The sequence below is a fragment of the Cebus imitator genome, unplaced genomic scaffold, assembly GCF_001604975.1.
Source record: "Cebus imitator isolate Cc_AM_T3 unplaced genomic scaffold, Cebus_imitator-1.0 Scaffold0, whole genome shotgun sequence".
Classification (NCBI taxonomy): Eukaryota; Metazoa; Chordata; class Mammalia; order Primates; family Cebidae; genus Cebus; species Cebus imitator.
In genome coordinates, this window is record NW_016107315.1 from 3,008,370 (window position 1) to 3,026,756 (window position 18,387).

General features: G+C 36.8%; 1 protein-coding gene across 7 annotated transcripts in view; it reads right to left on the bottom strand.

Annotated features, from left to right (window-relative positions):
* DOCK3 (dedicator of cytokinesis 3) overlaps positions 1-18,387 on the bottom strand; it is a 682,827-nt gene that overhangs the window by 260,309 nt on the left and 404,131 nt on the right. For all 7 annotated transcript variants that reach the window (XM_017497238.2, XM_017497162.2, XM_017497072.2 and 4 more), the window contains one exon: positions 10,809-10,893. In XM_017497238.2, coding sequence (XP_017352727.1) covers positions 10,809-10,893 — 85 coding nt within the window. The remainder of the gene's footprint in view (positions 1-10,808; positions 10,894-18,387) is intronic.

Genomic DNA, 18,387 nt, shown 5'->3' on the forward strand with positions numbered 1-18,387 from the left:
TCCTGTGCCCATGTCTGACTTAGTATCAGTGTAATGTGTAATGCTGGTCTTGGAGAATGAGTTAGGATGAATTCTCTCCGCCTCAATTTTTTGGAATAGTTTGAGAAGAACTTGTGTTAGTTCTTCCTTATAAGTTTGGTAGAATTCAGCAGTAGAGCCATATAGTTCTGGGTTTCTCTTTGCTGAAAGACTTTTTATTACTGACTTGATCTCTTTGCTTGTTATTGGTCTATTCAAGCATTTCTTCCTGGTTCAATCTTGGTAGACTGTGTGTGTCTAGCAATTAATCCATTTCCTCTAGGTTCTCCAATATGTTTGCATATAATTGCTCATAGTAGTCTCTAATGAACCTTTGTATATTACTATCATTATTATTATACGAGACAGGGTCTCACTCTCTTGCTCAGGGTAGAGTACAGTGGCAGAATCTTGGCTCACTGCAACCTCCACCTACTGGGTTCAAGTGATTCTCCTGCCTCAGCCTCCTGAGTAGCTGGGATTACAGGTGTGTGCCACCATGCCCAGCTAATTTTTGTAGTTTTAGTAGAGATGGGGTTTCCCCATATTGGCCAGGCTGGTCTTGAACTCCTGACCTCAGGTGATCCACCTGTGTTGGCCTCCTAAAGTGCTGGGACTACAGGTGTGAGCCAGAGTACCAGGCTGATCCTGTGTGTTTCTGTGGCATCAGCCATAATGTATCCTTTTTTGTTCCTGACTTTATTTGGATCTTCCCTCTTTTTTCTTGATTACTCTAGTGGTTTATCAATTTTATCTTTTCAGAAAACCAACTTTTTGTTTTGCTCATCCTTTGTATTGTTTTTTCAGCTCTATTTTGTTTAGTTCTGCTCTGATCTTTATTATTTATTTCTACTAACTTTAGGTTTAGTTTGTTTTTCATTTCTGGGCTCCTTAAGGCACACAATTAGGTCATTTATTTGAAATCTTTCCAATTTTTATGTAGGCATTTATTGCTGTAAACTTCCCTCTTAGTACTGCTTTTTCCATATCCCATAGGATTTGGATATGTTGTGTTTCCATTTTCATTTGTTTCAAGCATGTTTTTATTTCCTTTTTAATTTGTTCATTGACTCATTGCTCTTTCAGGCGCATGCTGTTTAATTTCCATTTATTTGTACAGTTTCCAAAGTTCCTCTTTTTATTGATTTCTAGTTTTATTTCCCTGTGGTCCAAGAAGATACCTGACATGATTTTGATTTTTCAAAATGTGTTGAGACTTGTTTGTGGCCTAATATGTGCTGTCTCCTGGAGTATGTTCCATGTGCTGATGAGAAAAATATGTACTCTGTAACTGTTGAATAAAATGTTTTGTAATGTCTGTTAAGTGCATTTGTTCTATAGCGCAAAGTCTAATGTTTGTTGATTTTCTGTCTGGATAATCTCTCCAGTGCTGAAAGTGTGATACTGAAGTCCCCAACTATTAATGTATTGGGGCCTATTGAACTCTTTTGCTCTAATAATATTTGCTTATATGTCTGGGTGTTTCAGTATTGGATGCATATATATTTGCAATGTTATATACTCTTGTTGAATTGATCCCTTTATCATTACAAATGACGTTCTTTATCTATTTTTATGTTTTTTGATATAAAGTCTATTTTATCTAAGTATAGCTATTCTTGTATGCTTTAGGTTTCTATTTGCATGGAATATTTTTTCTAACCCTTCACTTTCAGTCTGTGTGTGTCTTTATAGGTAAACTGAGTTTCTCGCAGAGAACATATAGTTGGGTCGTGATTTTTAAAATCAATTCAGCCAGTCTGTATTTTTTAATTGGAGAATTTAAACAGTTCACATTCAAGGTTGTTACTGTTAGGTAAGGACTTATTCCTGTCATTTTGTTAATTATTTTGTGATTGTTTAATACATTTTTCATTTCTTCTTTCCTCATTTGTTGTTTACCTTTAGGATTTGGTGGGTTTTTTGTGGTGGTAATGTTTAACTCCTTTCTCATTTGTGTATGTACGCTTACCAGTAAGCTTTATACTTTTGTGTTTTCATGATGGTAGACATTGTCTTTCCATTTCTAGATGTAGAAATCCCTTAGACATTTCTTGTAGGACTGGTGTAGTGATGAATTCCCTCAGTTTTTGCTTGTCTAAGAAAGATTTTATGTCACTTCCATTTAAGAAGGATAGCTTTGTTGGTTATAGTATTCTTGGCCCCCAACTAACCCCTCACTCCAGAACTATGAATATGTCATGCCATTCTCTCCTGGTCTAGAAGCTTTCTGCTGACAAATGTGTTATTAGTCTGGTGTAGATTCCCTTATATGTGATATGATGCTTATAAACTGTTTTTTAGAATTCTTTGTCTTTGACTTTAATAGTTTGACTATAACGTGCCTTTAAAATCTTGTTAGATTAAATCTATTTGGGGATATTTGAGCTTTTTGTACTTGGATGTTTTTATGTCTTGCAAGACTTGTGAAATTTTCAGCTATTATCTCATTAACCAGGTTTTCTATATCTTTGCCCATCCCTTCTCCTTGTGAAACTCTCAAAATTTGAATATTTACTTGCTTCTGGTATCCTGTACATCACATAAGCTTTCTTTACTTTTTTTCTTTTCATCTGATTGATATCAAAAAACCTGTCTTCAGATTCAGAAAGTCTTTTATTTTTTTTTTTTGGGATGGAGTCTCACTCTGTTGCCCAGCCTGGAATGCAGTGGCATGATCTCAGCTCACTGCAACCTTCACCTCTCAGGTTCAAGTGATTCTCCTGCTTCAGTCTCCCAGGTAGCTGAGACTATAGGCACACATCACCATGCCTGGCTAATTTTTTTTTTATTTTTTATTTTAGTAGAGACAAAGTTTAACCATGTTAGTCAGGCTGGTCTTGAACTCCTGGCCTGAGGTGATCCACCTGCCTTGGCCTCCTAAAGTGCTGGCATTACAGTCATAAGCCACTGCGGTTGGCCAGAAAGTCTTTCTTTTGCTTTGATTTAGTCTACTGTTGAAGCTCTTGATCATATTTTTAATTTAATTCATTAAATCTTTGGTTCCAGGATTTCTGTTTGGTTCTTTTCTATGATGCATATCTCTTTGTTAAACTTCAGCTCATGAATTGCTTTTCTGATTTTTAATTGTTTATCTGTGTTCTCTTGTATCTCACTGAGATTCTTTAATATTATTATTTTGAACTATTTTTCAGAAATTTCATACATTTTCTTATCTCTGGTATCTGTTACTGGAGAATTATTATCTTCCTTTGGAAGTGTCATATAGCCTTGCTTTTTAATGTTTCTTGTGTCCTTACACTGATATCTGAACATCCAGTGTAATAGTTGCTTGTTCTAATTTTATAGACTGGTTTACATAGGGAAAGACTTTTTCCTATAGACATATATTTAGTGTTAGGTAGGATGCTTTGGGTTTGATTCTAGGTGAGTGCAGTGGTGGACTCTCCATATGATTTATTCAGCTATAATCAGTGTCAGTGGTGTTTGTGAGTTTTCTAGTGACTTAGACTGTGGTTGTTATTGGAGGCTGTGGTGAGGCTAAGCTAGGAACAAGAATGCCAGGTGGATTGGTCCTCAGGTCCCCAGGTGGTATATGTGGACCCCCACGGTGGGAGGTCAGTCCTTGGGCCTCCGGGCAGCATGCTTGGGTGCTAGTGATAATAAGCAAGTAGGTACTCAGGCCCCCAGGTGGTACATGTGGCACTGGTAATGGCAGTAGCAGTGGTGTGCCAACTCTCAGTGCATAGGCAACAAACAGCTATGGCAGTTTCACCAGGCTGATCACCAGGCCCCTGGATGGCACATGTGGACAACAGCTGTAGGTAGGATAGTTTTGTCCTCTGGCCCCCAGGTGGTAAACACAGGTGTGATGGCAGGGGAAATGCTAGTCAATACCCAGGTCCTGAAAGGCATGTGTGGGTACTGGTAGTGATAGGTGAGGTGAGTCAATCTTCAGTTCCTTGGATTACGCACTTATGTGCCTGTGGCAGTGTATGAGGCAGACTTGTCCCCAGGCCCCAGGACAATGCACACAGGTGAACCAGTCCCAGGACCCTTGAATGTGTTGAATGTGTGTGCAGGTATGCAGTGGCTCTGCCACTGGAGGGGGCAGGGTTGCTATCAGTGGCATTGGCCCCAGACATACAGCTCTCAGGCTCTGGGGAGCACAAGCTTTAGCTTTCTTTGTCACAAGGGCAGTCTCCTAGGTGTGCTGCACCACCCATTCCTCAGGGTGTAAGTCACTGTGTGGGCTAAAGTACTGGAAACCCAGGCACAATGCTGAGTCCAGTATGTATTGTGATGCTTCAGCCCTCTGAATGGACATAAGGGGATGTCAGCAGGGCTCCAGGGATGTGGAAATTTTTGTGTGTTGGACCCAAGGGCAGAAGAATGCAGTCTGGTGGGAGCTAGGCTCTCAAAATGACACTGTGCTGTAGCTGCTTCAATGTCAGAGGTGGTGTGAGGACCAGCACAAACTCTCTCTCTGGAACAATGCCTTTTCCCCACAATGGGGAGTTCCTTCTGGCTCCAAGCTTATCCTGGTTGGGCTGGCTGGTTTGCTTCCCTCTCCTTCCATGACTCTGAAGTTTCTGGTCACTTTCCTGATGAATTCCAGTATTCTCTCTTAGATGCTCTATTCAATATGTATCTACTCACTGTTTTGGTCCTTCTTTGTGTAGAAGGCAAGTGCCAGGTGCCTCTATTAAGCCAACCTGATGCCACCCCCTGCAACCTCTAGTTTTGAATCTTGACTCACACTTTTATCTGTGTATCCATCATCTGAAAAGTAAGTATAAAATTTTAGCCTAACTCAACTTCACAGAGTTTGAGCAGATTGACTCAACATATTACCTATCATACAGCAAGTGGCTGATAATTATTATCCATAATTGGTATTTTTATTATTAGTATAATTGTTATTTTTTATAATTAGTTATTATAGAAAGTCATTCACATTTAGAAGTAAATCCTGGCCAGGAATAATGGTGAATTTACAAATGTTCAGTGCCTGGTGTTGTTAAACTCAACAATGAGAGATTTCATCCTGCTTCCTTTTGGACCCTAGAGGTATGGTACCCCACTCATTTGTTGAATTGCTCCACATTACATGGGTAAGAAGAATTGTTGTGGCAGTGAAAGAGTTTCCACTTCTTTTCTAAACATATATATTTAATCCTACATAAAAAACAGTAAAATTAAATATTAATTTAAATGTGTCTGACCAGCTATATTTGCTTATTATTAAATATCCATGTGTATTATTAGCAATATTGCTAATTGAGTATTGATGTTCATTCATAGGAATATATGTTCCCATGATATATATGAAATACAAAAAAATCAAGTCTCCACCAGCTGGGCAAAACATCATATAGAATGTATATGCACAAAAGAAAAATTCACATATAAAACGGGTTTTTAAAAAGTAAAAAAAAATTCAAGCATTCAGAAACAAGTCAGTTTTCCTGTGGTTTACTGACCATATCTCACTGGAAGGTTACTAGACTAAAATAAATTTCATTGTTTTATTTTACATCCAGGAGCTGCACTAAGCCATTTTTCTCAAGTAGATTTACTGTTAACCCATTAAAAGGACTACCAATCTTGGTAGTCATAAATTTTCAGTTAGAACTACATACGGAAGAAGTTTATAAAACAGCTAATTTCAGTATGAAACATCCCTGTTGACAATAACAAAACCCATTTTTTATTTCAGTCATTAAATTTTGAGAGAACTATTTACTCTGAAAGCACATCACATGGGCAGCCAGAAAAAGGCATTGGAACTGGCATTCTGAAACCTCTTTCATGGCACTCTTATCAACTAGCCTTCAGCTGGCCAGCCAATACCTCCCTTTTCAGTGTAATCATCACCTCTATTAGGGTTGTAATGCATTATTTCCATGTTTGCCACCTAACTCTAGACTTTGCACTTCCAGGGAGCAAAGTACTATCTTATTTATCTTTATATTCCAAGTGCCTAGCAATGTACATCAAAAATATAAATTAATTAAGAAATGCATGGAACACGTTACTGCCTCTGCCAATTTTTCCCCAGTAGAGAAGTCATTTTTAGCCCTATAAAGTCTCTTGTCCATTTAGTCTACAGAAGTCTAGCAATATGGAAAGAAACTATGCAGCTTTGGATGTGCTAGCCAACTGAATAACAAAATTAATTGCCTGCTACGTATGTTTGGGATTGTGTTAAGTATTGTGAGTCTTACAAGGAAATAAAGGAATATCTAGTCAGAATTTATGAAAGGATGAAGCTATAAAATTATTCTTGATTTTTAGTAAATAGTCTAATTGACTGATTTATTACAGAAATGAATGTATAAACATTGAGCTATTAAAAATATTAACTAACACAAGAAGACAACAGGCAAACACAATTCCCAATACATGCTAATGTGGACACATAATAACGAAGCAGGGGGCTGTAATGCGAGCATTCTGTTAGATCTTGCCACAATTTAGAAACTCTCACGTAATTTTTGAGTGCCACATTTCACAAAGATGCATGGCTAATTAAGATTAACGAAACTAGTTTGTGGTACCTTTTGAAATACTTTTTATTTTTGGAAGCACCAATTCTCTATTGTTTAAAATGGATGTAGAGTTGTTATGATGAAGAACTGAAGAGCTCTCAGGACTTCCTCTGGTTTTCATAATCAAGAGCGCAAAATCCTGCTAATTGCAGTGGCTCATGCCTGTTATCCCAGCATTTTGGGAGGCCAAGGTGGGAGGATCACTTGAGCCCAGGAGTTGAAGACTAGCCTGGGCAACATGGCAAAATCTCATCTCTACCAAAATAATAATAATAATAAAATAAAAATTAGCTGAGTGTGGTAGCACACACCTGTACTCCCAGCTACTTGGGAGGTTTAGATGGGGAGATTGCTGGAGCCTAGGAGGTGGAGGTTGCAGTGAGCCCGGATCAAACCACAGCACTCCAGCCATGACAACAGAGAAAGACTCTGTCTCAAAACAAACAAACAAAATAAAACAAACAAAATACAAAATCCAACTGTGTATTTAAAGGGACTTCTATAAATCATTATTACTCACCATTTGCATGGAGGCTTCATTTTTTATTTAAAAAAATGCTATGAGTGCCAACTTTAAGTATAATCTTATTCATATAGGGTTTTTTCCCTAAAATCAATGTCAAGGAGTATTACAATCAGAAAGTTTCATATAAAGTCTTTATAATTTCCGGTAATATGTTAATACAAAAATGTTCTAAAAGGATATTTCTTTGAATCTTGAACTTTTAAGATTTAACCAAAACGTTTACTGTGCAATTTAACATATGAATCCTAAGTGGTTTTTAATAAATTTGTGGACTCTTATAATTGTTTATCATATCTAATTATTTGTATAAAAAAGTAAATACATGAGACAAAAAGGAACTTTAGCAGAAAATAAAATAAAGAGGGCTTTCGTTGAGACAGAATCCCTTTCCCAAATGATACTCGGTAGACCTTTTAGTTTACTCCTTCATTTTAAAAGGAATAACTTACTCTTCAGTAGTTTCCTGAAAAGAAGTTAAAGAGCATTGTAATTATTGTTGTTTTGAGACTCTGAGTAACCAAAATTCTCTTTAGGTGACTTTCCCACTTGATTTATAATGTGGCTGAGTAAATATAGAATTCTGGGTTGAATTTTATATTCCCTCAGAATTTTGAAGATAATGCTCTTGTGTTTTCTAATTTTTAATGCTGCTATCAGGAAGCCAAATGTTTTTCTTACAACAAATCCTTTGTGATCCTTTTGTTCTTGGAAGTTTTAACCTCATCTCTATCTCTAGTGAACTGAAATTTCTTAATTACATTAGGCCCCTTAAATCTGGAGACTCATATCCATGTTCTGAGAAAGTTTTGAATATGATTCCTTCAGTAATTTTCTTTCTTTGTTTCTTTATTCTATCTTCTGAATACTGGGCTTCCTGAATTGAATCTCTAAATTTTTATACCTGTTCTCTCCTACTGTTATTTAATTTGTTGTTGTTCTGTTTTCAGGGAGATTTTTCTCTATCTTCTAATCTTTATTCCAAGCATATTCCCATTATCTGATTTTTAATTTTGTAAAGCTCTTTGGATTGTTGTGCTGTTTCCTAATTGTTTCTTCATTTATCTCTGTAGACAGCAATCACCATTTTCTTCTGTTGGGCTGTCTCCTTCTTCCAAGTTCCTTCCATATGTTGTTCATTTTGGTTCCTCTCTATCTCTGTTTCTCTTTTTTCTCTGTCTGCCTCTCTCTCTTTTAAGATTCAGATTTGTTGTATGGATATTGCAAAATTGTGAGGTCTGGGCTTCTAGCGTACCCATCACCCAAACAGTGAACATTACGTGAGAGTTTTGTCTATTGATGCTTGGTTGTCAGGAAGTGCTGTGTGGCCACTGGGTTTTACCACATAAAAGTCTGGGCAAGGAGGTGGTCATCTAATTCAGTCCTACAGCTTTATATACCATATGTAATATGATGGCTCTAAATCTGTTTTATCTGAAGTTCACTGATGAGCTCCAGGCTTTCAACATCTCTGGTGGGATGTTTAAAAGGCATCTCAAATGTGAAAAGAAAATCAGAAATACAGATCCTTATTGCTTCACTCTTCAAACTGCTTCTTCCACAATGTTTCCCATTTTGCTTTTATACAATTGGGGATGTCAAAAACACAGGTATAATTCTTTTCTGGCCTTTCTCTTTCTTGTGCACAAGTATGCCAATTTAATCTATCAATGACTACGGTTCTAACTTCAAAATATGTTCAGAATCTAAAAACTTCTTACTGGTTTCACTCTTCCAGCTATAGCTCACACCACTGAAATTAAGATCTCCTGCTTGAATGACTGCTCTCTACTTCTATTCTTGCTCCAGTCTCCTTTTTCCACACAGCAATCAGAGGTATCTTTTTAAAAAGCAAGCCAGATCATGTGATTCTTCTGCCCAATTACCTTCACAAGCTTACTGTCACACTAAGAATAAAATCCAAAACCCTTACCAAGAAAACAGTAACCTCCAAGCCACTATTCCAAAGAGAATTCTTATTTTCAAACTCTCATTCTCTCTTCACTTTCCATATCTAATTGATCATTGAAATTTATCAATTTTAAATCCAAACATCTACATCTTACTGTATTTATTCTCCATTGCTGCCTAGCCATTTCTTACCTGAATTACTACTGTGGGTCTCTTTTCTCCCTCATTCTAGTCTTTTGTATTTTATATTCTCTACAGACAGAGTCAATGTTTGAAACTAATATATGCTTATGTCACTCTCATGCTTCTTCCAGACTACTGGATAGAGTCCAATTTGAGAAATAAAAAGCTCTTCATGGTCTGACTTTTGCCTCCTTCTTGGCCTCACTCCCATTCACTAACATGAGTTAGTGGTACTACATGCCAAAGTTATGAAATATCTTAGTTTCCTGGAAGAGCCGCTTCCATAGGCTGTATGCCTTTCTGGAATGTCTTTCCTTCTCTTTTCCTACTTCCAGAAAACAGTCACTGCCTCTAAGAGCATCAGTGTATACTTTAATTATGTTATGCAGCACATATACGCCAACTGTTTGACTGTGGTCTATTGATTCCACTACAGTAGAGTTTCTAACATAGGGTCCATGCATGGGTGTTAGAGGAAGCATCAGGAGAAACTATCCATCAATTCTCTAAAACTGATTATAAAACTTCGTATGCAAAGCATACTTATATTGTCCTGGGAAAAGTTTCACCTGATCTTCTATGCCGCAAAAGGCATTAGGAACCAATACCCTAGATAGTGAGATTCTTTAGGGAATATAAAAGTCTTGTTCATACTTTCTGATTTTTAAAGAGATGGGTCTCACTATGTTGTCCAAGCTGCTGTCAAAATTCTGAGCTCCAGTGATCCTACCACTTCAGCCTCCCGAGTAGCTGGCTGTATTTACAGGTGCATGCCTCCACATCCAGCTATCTTTAATCTTTATATCTCACACTTAACCTATTGTACTGGGTACAGCATAAAGCAACTGTACACAATTGCTTGGGTATACTAGTAAGTACACATAAGCAAATATGTAGAAGCAATTGAAATGTTATTTGTATATTACTTAGACAAATTTCCTTAGGTCCTTGTCCAGGCAACTTACTTGGTACCCTCTAGGTTCCCTAAAAATATTATGTTTTCTTAATCAGAATCTAAAACTTATAAATACCACCAATATGTACTCATCAAATACATACTCTTCTAAATAAGTTCTTATCCAGTCTGTTAGTCTAAGCATAACTGTCACCATAAGCTTTCTTCTGTTTATTTATTTTACTTTAAAATATTGTACCTTCAATTATTTACTTTGCATCTAGACTATAAAATGTAATCTTGATTAGTTGACCCAACAGATTTTTATAATAACCAATGGATAGCTAAGTATCTATCAGGCTCTGTCTCTCTAGAAAGACTGGTACATTATTTCCAGGCTCAATTTCTGTAATACCTAATAATTGACTCTTTCCAGCTTTAACTACTTTCTCCTTTAAAAGGTGAGAGTAAAGAGACATACCTTTAGTTATGCTGCAGGCTGAAGGAGCTCTGGTTCACCAGGAAAAATCAACAAAGAAGTAACACTTAGATAATCTAGTAAGCCCAGTATCCCTATATTGGAATCCCATTTGGAAAGCTAGTGTGATAGATATAGATCAGGCCAGAATAAGAAATATCACTTAAATACACTGGGAAAGAGGCAAAAAAAATTTTTAGCAATATAGTTTTATAACATTAGAGAAAATAAACAAAATAAAAAAAATGAGGTATGCAGGAACAAACTACCTCAGGTTAGATTTCTTACCATCTTATAGAGATCTGAGACACTAATCTGGTCCGAGTCCACTACTTCAAAGTCCTTCCGAGGTACCAGGTCCAGGCCCAAATGTCTAGTAAAGAGAGAGACCACAGTATGTCATGTATTTGGATTACCTATCTCTCTTTACGTGCCTGAGAACCCCTATCTGCCGCATCTTGTGGACAGAGGATCAGACACCGTCCCACAGGAACATGCCTTTATACAGCAACACCTAATTGTGTTCACTTTTGGTTAAATAAATGAGGCTAGGGATTTTAAGGCTGACACAATTCCAGTTCAGGCAGATCTACTCGTGATGGTAAATCATTCAGTATCACATTGTATCAGCATGCTTGAGTTCCTTAAGGATAGGTTTTCTTTAGATTATTAATAAGTCAGTTTATTTTTCCATTTCTCCCCATCTGACAAATATGCTCAAGGTAAAATTTGCCTCTTAAAAGTTGCTAAACTCAAAGAGATGTATCTTTTTTCTTTATTCATTTATTTTATTTTTTATTTTTATTTTAAGTTCTAGGGTACATGTGCAGGATGTGCAGGCTTGTTACACAGGTGAATGTGTGCCATGGTGGTTTGCTGTACCTAACAACCCACCACTTAGGTATTAAGCCCAGAATGCATTAGCTATTTTTTCTAATTCTCTCTCTTCCCCACCTATACCCCCAAATAGGCCCCAATGTGTGCTACTCCCCTCCGTGCGTCCATGTGTTTAAAAAGGTGTATATTTTGGCTAAGTTTTATCTCATTTTCAATTTAATTAATACTGAACTGGTAAAGACCTAGCTATGTATTAGCACCAATATTTTAAGAAACATTAGATAAAAGTTTAATCAGTGAGTACTACTAGTCAAGAAAACAGTATTTGGAAGATCATTGGGGAAGGAAGAAGAAATGACGGCAATTAATGATTGACTGGGTGGCAGTATTAGGCAGTAGAAATAACTCTGGACACAGTCAGAACTTAGGTTCAAAATGGTATGTAATTTATGGTCAATAAATGTTAGCTTTCTCACACTCTAAGACAACAGCTCTAAACCAGGAATTCAATGGAATTTACAGGGTTGTTGACCTCGGAAATTGCTTATGACACTGGATGAGTTTGTGTGTGTGGGTTCATTATAAATTTTTTCTGAGAAGAGGGTCTATAACTGTCATCAGAATTTTGAAGATGCTCTGTGACCACCCTACTCCAAAACAAGGGTTATGAATTATTGTGTCTGGCAAAAGCATCTTAAGGGATTACAGAAGAAATTTTTTTTCCTCTTCAACTAGACTATGAACTATTTTAGAACATGCTAGCACAGCTAAATCTGTAAGCTCTTTCTCTACATAAAACTCGTCACTGAAAATAAAATCAGGTGCACATCCAAAATTCAGATTCATTTATAATTTATGCCCTGTTTATAGCAAAATACCTGATAAAATTACACTGCAATAAGATTGATAAAATAAAAATGGAAAACCAAACTTATATGTAGAAGGTATTATAGAAGCAAATGTACTAATAGTACATACTAAAATGATTACTAGGATTAAGAATTAAAATTTAGATGTATACTTTCTAGCAGGCAAGAAAAAAACATTTTCCTATTAAAGAATAAAAACTTATGCTTTTCTATTAGTGTTTTTTTTTCTATTATCCACTAATTAAAAAAACCACAAGTTTTTAAAGAGAAAAATTTTTTTTAACCAAATGCTAAAAATAACCCACAGTTTTGCATAATGAGAAGATCAGTAATAAACTTGGCCTTATCCACAATGGTTTATAATTTAATGATAAAACTATGGCAATTGAAGTGAATGTATTTAAATCTATGAAATTTTACTTTTCTACGATTGGTATCCTAACTTCTTATGTCACAGAAACACTCCGTTCCATCACCTCTTATTAGCTATTCTTTATTTACCTGAAATAATCTCAGGCCTTTGGCTTCTAACACTTACAGCATGTAAAGGCAGCAGTGTTCATAAAGTGTAAGAGAGAGGTGCAGTACATCCCTTCTACTACCCCTCTTCTTACAAAAAGTAACTGACATTATAAAGACAATTTTGTACATATAATCTCAAATATTTAAAATACTTTTATAGGGTGTGGAAAAATAGTGGAAAGATCACAAGAATGATATTAGCATTTGTATTAGAAAACTAAAATAGTGATCTTTAAAACACTTCAAATTTTCTGTAGTCACACTAAACTTTTTAGGATAATAAAAAATGAAGAGACAACATTTCATAAATATTATTTAATCATCTGAGGTCTCAGAATATATGTGGAATAGTCTATAATTATGAAACAACAAAAATAACAACAAATGAGTAAATAATATAATAAAAACAGATGTTTTTATGGCCAGTAGCTCATGCCTATGTTTTTATGGCAGTAGCTCATGCCTATAATCCCAGAGCTTTAGGAGGTCAGGAAGAGATGACTGCTTGAGACCAGGAGTTTGACACCAGCCTGGGCAACTCAGTGAGACTCCATCTCTAATAAATAAATAAATAAATAAATATTAGCCAGGTATGATGGCATGTGACTGTAGTCCCAGCTACTCAGGAGGCTGAGGTGGGAGGATCACTTGAGCCCAGGAGTTTGAGGCTGCAGTGCATTATTATTGTGTCACTGCATTGAGGCCTCAGTGACAGAGTGAGACCCTGTCTCAAAAAAAAAAAAAAAAAAAAATTTTCAGCTGGGCCTGCTGGCTCACGCCTATAATCCTAACACTTTAGGAGGTTGAAGTGGGTGGATCACCTGAGGTTGGAGTTCAAGACTGGCCTGGTCATCAAGGTGAAACCTGGCTCTACTAAAAATACAAAAATTAGCTGGGCGTGGTGGTGTGTGCCCATAATCCCTGCTTCTCAGGAGGCTGAAGCATGAGAATTACTTGAACCCGGGAGGAGGTGGTTGCCATGAGCTGAGATCATGCCACCACACTCCAGTCTGGGCGACAGGGCAAGAATCTGTCTAAAAAAAAAAATGTATCAGATATAATATTTTAAGAAAAATCCAGATGGCATCTAAGTCATTAGGTCTGGAATTGAGTGTATGTGTTCCTCTGTGGTAGTGCACCACACAGTGATGGCCGTGTCTGGAGACCGGCATTATTAGAACTCTATCGTAGTATCATGGCACAACTAGCTTGCTTGTACACCCCACAGAACTTTCTGAGGACCTATCATGTATCCTACCAACGGTGTTAGACATAGAGAATACAGTAGCTTTGAGTCATGCAAATGTTCATATTCTTCATGTTAATCCTCTTGAGAGCAGAGTGCTTTTCCTCTCCTAGAAGTAACCAGAGCACAGTATCTTTCAGTTTTGTCATTTATCTTGAGAAATAAGAGAATAATTAATGGGTGATCTGGTAAAAACCAAAGAGTTCCTCCTACTAAGACCATCTTTTTTTTTTTTTGAAATGGAGTCTCGCTCTGTTGCCCAGGTGGGGAGTACAGTGGTGTGAGCTTGGCTCACCACAACCTCCGCCTTCCATGTTCAAGTGATTCTCCTGTCCCAGCCTCCCAAGTAGCTGGGACTACAGGTATGTGCTACCATGCCAGGCTAATTATTATTTTTTTTTTTATTAGCTGACACGGGGTTTCACCATGTAAGCCAGGAAGGTCTCGATATCCTGACCTCGTGACCTGCCTGCCTCAGCCTCCCACAGTGCTGGGATTATAGGCATGAGTCACTGCACCTGGCCTAAGCTACCATGTCTGCCCCCAAAATCATCTTTAATGGAGAGAGGATAGTTTGCAAAAGTTATATTAGCGACTGTCCTCATTTTAAAAAGGTAGAGATGTTGCAGAGTAAGAAGCAATACCTGCTCACTACAAACTTCACTCTCACAAAGGGGCTACTGGCTATTTTTTTCTATGGTTTACTCCAAAAATAGTGAACATTGAGTGTAGGGAATAGTCAACATGATCACTATCTTCACGGCAAAAGACGCGTTGCATTATATTATTCAGGAGCATGGGTTCTGATGTCAGATCACCTGGTCTGTATCTTGGCTACTCCACCAAGCCACATTGTCTAAAATCTACTATGATAGGCTGTTGTAAGGATTAATCCACATAAAGGACCCAGCACAGTACCTGGCATTGTAAATTGCTACTGTTGTTTTAATTATTATCCCTATGTTACATTGTTAGCCAAAATATGGCTTAAAGTATAGGGGTCGTGATCAAACAAGCATGATGTCTGAATAAAAAACTTTTTAAACAGATGAACACAAGCAGGGGGCAAACGAGCTAAGTTTTCAGAAATGGTCTTACCAATTGTTTAGGTAAACAGTCTTCACAAAAATACTTGGTCTTCTCTCACCCATCATTGAGCATTCATTCATTAATTCCAATAATTCAACAAATATATATTAGAACCTACTCTGTGCTAAGCTCATATTGAACCTAGGGACATAGCAGCTAGTAAGGGACATAATCCTGACCCAATATTCTTTCAGGTGGAGCTCTCTGAGGCCCTGAATCTCTATTTCTTTTAAATGCTCTATATTCTATTCTGTGCTCAATTTTACCTTTTTCCTCTCCTCATCTGAACCACAGAATATAGAAAATAATCTGAAGGTAACTAATTATATACAATGGATACTTTAAGGCAGTGGTCCCCAATCTTTTTGGTACCAGGGACTGGTTTCATGGAAGTCAATTTTTCCACAGATGGGGGGGCGCGGTGTAGGGGTAGGATGGTTTCAGGATGAAATCGTTCTACCTCAGATCATCAGGCATTAGATTCTCATAAGGAGAGCACAATCTAGATCTCTTGCATGCACAGTTCACTATAACAGGGTTCACGCTGATTTGAGAGGACGTGGACCTCAGGTGGTAATACTGGCTCACCCGCAACTCACCTCCTGATGTGTGGCCTAGTTCCTAACAGGGTTCTGCAGCCCAGGGGATGGGGACCCAGTATTAGTTGAGAAGAGATGGAGATGTTAAGATCTCTTGTGGGGCAGTGCCCTTTTCTAATGCTCATAGTAAAAACAGCATACAGATAAGAAATGTACTAATGAAAACATAGCATATTTATATTTATATAACATATAAAAAGATATAATTAGTAGTTACTACCCTTTATCAAACATTTACTTGGGCTAGGCACTTTATATATATCATCTCTAAGCACTTTGGGAAGTAGATAGTTTTAGACCCATTTTATAACTGAGGAAGCTGAGGCCCACAGAGGTTAACTAAGTGGCCTATAAAAGGAATGGAGCTGGGTTTGTCTCAAGCTGGGTTGTTCTCATTCTGAACCTATGGTATTTCCATTATACCTGCTGTCATTTTACAACTAACTGTGAAAGTTATAATAACTACTAATAACTACAAGTGATTATAAAATCTATTTAGTCATAATTGTTTGGAAGATGATTCTGTATCAAACATCAATCCAGAAGGAAACAGATATCAGTTGGTTAATGAGTGTCCACCAGGCATGAAAACAAACCCACTTTATTACTCAATATGTCTACATAGTGCCTACCAACTGCTGAGTGCAGGTTATGATGGTAAGCAAAAATGCTGAAAGAGTGTCAGTGTGAGTGTAAGTGTGCGTGTAAGTCAGTCGATTGAACATAAACTTGACAGGACTTTGACCATACATACTTTAAATGTAGCCAAGATATCCCACACTGTGAACAGGGCAAGACACAGTGAGCACACCCATACCACCACCAGGTATGGGAAGAACCCTAACTGAGAAATCATTGAAAACTTCTGCTAATTTCAGGTGTCCTAAAGCTGGAAAATATCCATATGTCCTTATGGGTAAAGTACTAAGCGATAAACCTTTCTGGATCCTGTCTAAAAACCTACTTAGAGGAAATTCATTGGGGGATATTTTCTGCATATAACAAACTAACCTACTGCTTGTGTATCTTACTCCAGAAGCAATTCCCTTAATGAGAGACATATACTAAGTAGGAAGAAAGAGATATAGATGGGTTAAAATATGTAACAAGGTGATAAAGCAGAAAAGGGGAGGAGGAAGAAAAAATGACAGAGGGAGAGAAGAAAATAAAAGAACCATAATGATATAAAAGTGATTTATGTTAACTTATTATTCTAAGAATAAAATATTTCTTAGGTATTTTTCTAAGGCAGAGATCAATTAGGCTACGTGAGTTCTGGGTTAATGCAATTTTAACTTAGCTACTGTAGTGATGAAATCAGAGACAGAAGAAACAGCATCTTTAGAGAAGATGTTGAAACTATTAAGTTAAATTAAAATTACATCACTAAACAAATTATTTTAAAATTTATTTGGGGTAGATATAATTAACTGACTTATTCTCTATGTAAGACACTTGAGCAGAGATGATGACTAATTTGGATACAACTTTATGCCTTCCTGTATTGCAGTTCCTGAAAGTATAAGAACATAATGTAGTAAGTGCTGGTTTCTATCTGATACAGTTTAATAATTTTAGCTTAGGGAGTGTCTACATATAGGTCAGTAAATTTAAGTCACATAAGTTTAATATGTGAATATTTAAATGTTAGGCCAAATAATAATTCCTAATCTCAGGAAACAAAATAAAATATGGTTATGTAGATGTGGAGAGTTCCTCACTAAATTAAAACTCTAAATGAAAGATTACAGGACCAGTTCAGTTTCTGTCCTTTCAAGTGCTAACTGAATGTTACTCAGATATACATCACAGTATATAACAGTATTCACACTTGCAGAACAGAACAAAGATCAAATAGCCCAATGACTAGAAATACTGGTAATAATGTGCCTGGTTTTAAGACTCACAAATAATTAGAGAGATGGTAAGGTTCTGCATAAAGCACATGGGCTTTGGGATCAGTTCTAGGTACAAATGCTAGCTCTATCCACCCACCATACAACACTGGGAAAAGTGTCTTTGAGCCTTGGTTTCCTCACTGGGTAAACGAGCTCTTAACCTAGAAAGGCATAGCAGCATTTCATTATAACAGTGCATGAAGTGAGTCCATGTACTTGCCACAGTGATGCAGACATATGTAATCGATACACTATTAATAACTATACTAGTTGTTACAATAGATTCTGAAAAGTCAGAGCTATAATGTTTGTGTAAGAGCTTACAGAAAAGGCGTAAGAATTTAAAATCATATATTTAATTACATCAATTAAAACATTAAAATACATTTAGCAAACACTGATTGTGAATCTACCACATGTTAACGTGCTAAACTTCAATATTTTATGGCATTTATAAAAATGTGGTGGAACAAAAAGTGTGGAACTATCAGAATAAAATGGGAACAATGGATATGGTCATCTGTTCCTATCTTTTGTGTGGAACAGCCTGTTTTACATAACCTAATGCTATGAAATAACTTTGTTTTTACAATATACCATCTTTTCTTTCAAAAATAGGAAGAAAAATGTTAATGTTAAGAGTGAGCTCAAGGAGGAGCCAGACAGAACAGTCCTATCAGTTTTGGTGCAATATGTCTTTTCCTTTTAAGAATGACAGACCTGCAAAGTTCTTATTTACGTTTTTAAGTGACTATATTTTCCCCTGAAGAAAAGGAGAAAAAAAAAAAAAAAAAGGAAGAGAAGGAT